Source organism: Aplysia californica, unplaced genomic scaffold (assembly GCF_000002075.1).
Source record: "Aplysia californica isolate F4 #8 unplaced genomic scaffold, AplCal3.0 scaffold01801, whole genome shotgun sequence".
Classification (NCBI taxonomy): Eukaryota; Metazoa; Mollusca; class Gastropoda; order Aplysiida; family Aplysiidae; genus Aplysia; species Aplysia californica.
This window is the reverse complement of record NW_004799071.1, coordinates 6809-10514: the sequence shown is the minus strand read 5'-3', so window position 1 is coordinate 10514 and position 3706 is coordinate 6809. Positions and strand designations below refer to the sequence as shown.

Genomic DNA, 3706 nt, shown 5'->3' with positions numbered 1-3706 from the left:
GAGGAGGAGGAGGAGGAGGAGAAGAAGAAGAAGAAGAAGTAGTCATGTTCTTATGCCTAGGTGCATAACAAATTAATTAACAAATTTAATCCAGAATCAAACTTAGGAAAACAAGCCACTGAATTGCAGACTATAATTAATATGATCTTGATGAACACTGATAAAAATTGTAAATACTGTCTCGTTCAAGAAAAAAAACCCCCAACCCAACATTTATATGGAACGTGGGGGGTGAGGAGCGGCGGGGAAGCATGCAGCCGATTTGGATGACGCGTTACGACACGTGTCAAGACGGCATGCTGAAACCGACACAGCAATGTACATGTCTGGTTGGGCCATGACATTTGTTCCCCCAGCAGCAGGTGTTCGCTTTGGAAAGTCTCAATTAAAACATATTTCTAGATTAGTTTTTTTTTCCAAACCTCGTATTTATTGGGGACACGTGTATCATGCTATTTACTATTCATTAAGCAAAAAAAATTAAAAAATTGATGACGTGTTCTCGTCCAAACGTTAATAATTTATTTGTGTAGATCTAGCCTAATCCACAGAGTAGGCCTACAATGTCAATTCCTTTAAAAGGTGCGTGTGGGTGAATTTCTCCCGACAAAGAAGCCATGTTTTGCACCATAATTTTTTCGCCTTTTTTTCTTCAGAGAAATAGGCCAACTTAAAATTATACAGGCTGCAGCAACTTCACTTTGGGTGGGAGCCATTTTGATAATGTGCTGGCCTGTGTAGTGTTTAGGCACAAATGAGATCCCTCACGGATCCGATTGTCAGTTCATCTTGAGATCATCCCAAGACCATCTCGAGATCATCTTGTTTTTGTTTTAGTAGAGGTTTTACGGCGCTCGCAACTGCATAAGGTCATATGAGCGCTAAAGATCATCTTGAGATGGGGAACTGCGTAGTGAGAGGCGGGCTTAAGACTTAAGACTCAGCACAGTTAGAGAAAGTTTTAGTACTAGTGGTTTAGTCTTAGTAAGAATTAAACGGCACTTGCAACACAATTAGGTCAAGTGCGTGTTGAAGACTAGAGGTGTTACTAGAGAGTAGCATACATGAAAGGGTGAAGAGATAAGGATGATAGACATTTGATAGAAAAGACGGATGAGAGATAAGGACGAAAGATGTTTGATAGAAAAGAAAGAAGAAGAGAAAAGGATGACAGATGTTTGATAGGAAAGAAGGAGGAGAGGTAAGGACGATAGACGTTTGATAGGAAAGAAGGAGGAGAGATAAGGACGATAGATGTTTGATAGGAAAGGAGAAGCAAACCCCAGCAGAGCACCCACATTAGAGAGATCAAGTGGCAAAAAGCCACAATGCGTTAACTGTTTCAACAATGTTATCTCGACTACACAGTAAAGTTTGAGAGAGGAACCAACAGTGAAGTGAAAGAACAGAAACACTTTCCCTCCCACTGACCTCTTCACGGACGGGCGAAGTGTTAAGTCGCCACTGTCTAACAATGACTGACAAACTGTCAGGTGTACGGAGAATGTTCTAGAAGACAGAACTGTCCGCTGTATGGAGAATGTTCTAGAAGATAGAACTGTCAGGTGTTGCTCAGGTGTACAGAGAATGTTCTAGAAGATAGAACTGTCAGGTGTACAGAGAACGTTCTAGAAGATAGAACTGTCGGTTGTATGGAGAATGTTCTAGAAGACAGAACAGTCCGGTGTATGGGGAACGTTCTAGAAGCTGGAGAATGTTCTAGAAAACAGAACTGTCAGGTGTACGAAGAATGTTCTAGAAGATAGAACTGTCAGGCGTATGGAGAAAGTTCTGGAAGAGAGAACTGTCAGGTGTATGAAGAATGTTCTATAAGACAGAACAGTCCGGTGTATGGGGAACGTTCTAGAGGCTGGAAGAATGTTCTAGAAGACAGAACTGTCAGGTGTATGAAGAATGTTCTAGAAGACAGAACTCTCAGGTGTGTACAGCTGCACATCCTGACACAGGTGAAAGGTTCGCTGTCAAAGTAGACAGATCTCCTTTCTTTTTTCTTTTTGGGTAAGTGATTTACAGCGCCTGAAACTGCATCAGGTCATATGAGCGCGTGGGACACATAAAAACATTTTCAGTTTGGAGGGAAATTTTGAATTACAGATCTCCTGAGGGGACATTTGGTGTGGTCTGTACAGTCATAGATGGAAAAAGCTCAGTGACTGAAGAAATGGTTAAATCAACAAAACAAAATGAAACAAACGTCAGAAAAAATCCCAAACTTGCCGTCACGAAGTGAGAACATACCCAGTGGGCTGCGCGTCGGTCCGCCGACCTAACCTGTGGGAGAAATGTGACTGTCGGTAAACGATGAAATCGCTCGAGAAGAAGAAGAAGAAGGTGAAATCGCACACCGACACAAGTAACCCTAGCCCGACTCCTAAATGTCTCCAGGCCAGGGACTGTCCATATTGCCCAAAACGGCTATTCGTTGTGCAAGAGAAAAGTGGTTGTCTTACACAGTGTGATAATATTTGAAAAAAAAAAGCAATTGGGAAGTGTCCCATTGTACAGGTGATTGTTTTATACAGGTGTCTGTTTGTACAGGTGATTGTTTCAAACAGGTGGCTGTCAGCACAGGTGATTGTCTTTTACAGGTGTCCGGTTGTCAAGGTAATTGTCTTTAAGAGGTGTCTGTTTGCACTGGTGATTGTCTTCTATAGGTGGCCATTTGTACAGGTGATTGTCTTCTACAGGTGTCTGTTCGTACAGGTGATCATCTTACACAGGTGGCTGTTAGTACAGGTGATTGTCTTCTACAGGTGATAGTCTTCTACTGTCTTGGACAGGTGATTGCTTCTCAAGGTCATTATCTTCTACAGGTGTCTGTTTGTACAGGTGATTGTCTTCTACAGGTGGCCGTTTGTACAGGTGATTGTCTTATACAGGTGTCTGTTTGTACAGGTGATTGCTTTATATAGAGGAGATAGCTTGTCCAGGTCAATGTCTTATGCAGGTGTCTGTTAGAGCAGGTTCCACTATAAATGTCTGACATTCACATCAACACAATCTTCATCAATTAGGAAGCTCCAAACTGTCAGGGAAAACCGAAGGTCAGTGGGGGACACATCTCAAAGTGAAATAAAAATGTAGGCGCTTATAAAGTAACGGTTTCAAGGACGGTAACTACCATGATTTCATAGACAGACTCTTCATCTAGAGTTACTTCCCTTGTGATGATAAAGTTTGCTGGTATGACTTCAGGGGTTTGGGTAATAAAGTAAAATAACAGCATGCCAAGTAACATTTGCCTTTCTCACCCGGCCCAAATCCCACACTTACATGTCCACACCACGCCTCTCATTATTAGAGGACATGAGACATTGCTCCTATACCGAGGGCGATAAGGTCAGCGCTGTAGTGATTTCCACACACACTGTGGCCCAGTGTCCTACTTTTTGTGACCGTTTTACGGCACTTGCATCACAAATAGGTCATATATGTGTAGAAGATGAGAGGAGTTAGTAGAGAGATACCAGTAAATACAAAGAAAAGAAGGAAGAGAGATAAGGATGATTAATGTTTGATAGGAAAGAAGAAACAAACACAGAAAGGCATCCATCAAGTCCCCCCCTCCCCTCTCTCTTCATGAGATACTCACCGACTTTGGTTTGGCGAGACTAGGGTCAAGGTCAGAGGGCTTCAACAACATGGGCATGCTGGCAGCTGACGTTTTACGGCCTGCCTCTCCCAC

General features: G+C 42.6%; 1 protein-coding gene across 1 annotated transcript in view; it reads right to left on the bottom strand.

The window, feature by feature from the left end:
* LOC101852595 (mRNA-decapping enzyme 1A) overlaps window positions 1-3706 on the bottom strand; it is a gene marked incomplete at its 5' end in the record, with an annotated part of 10571 nt that extends 6865 nt beyond the window's left edge. The window contains 1 exon segment of the mRNA XM_035973705.1: window positions 3614-3706. Coding sequence (XP_035829598.1) covers window positions 3614-3706 — 93 coding nt within the window.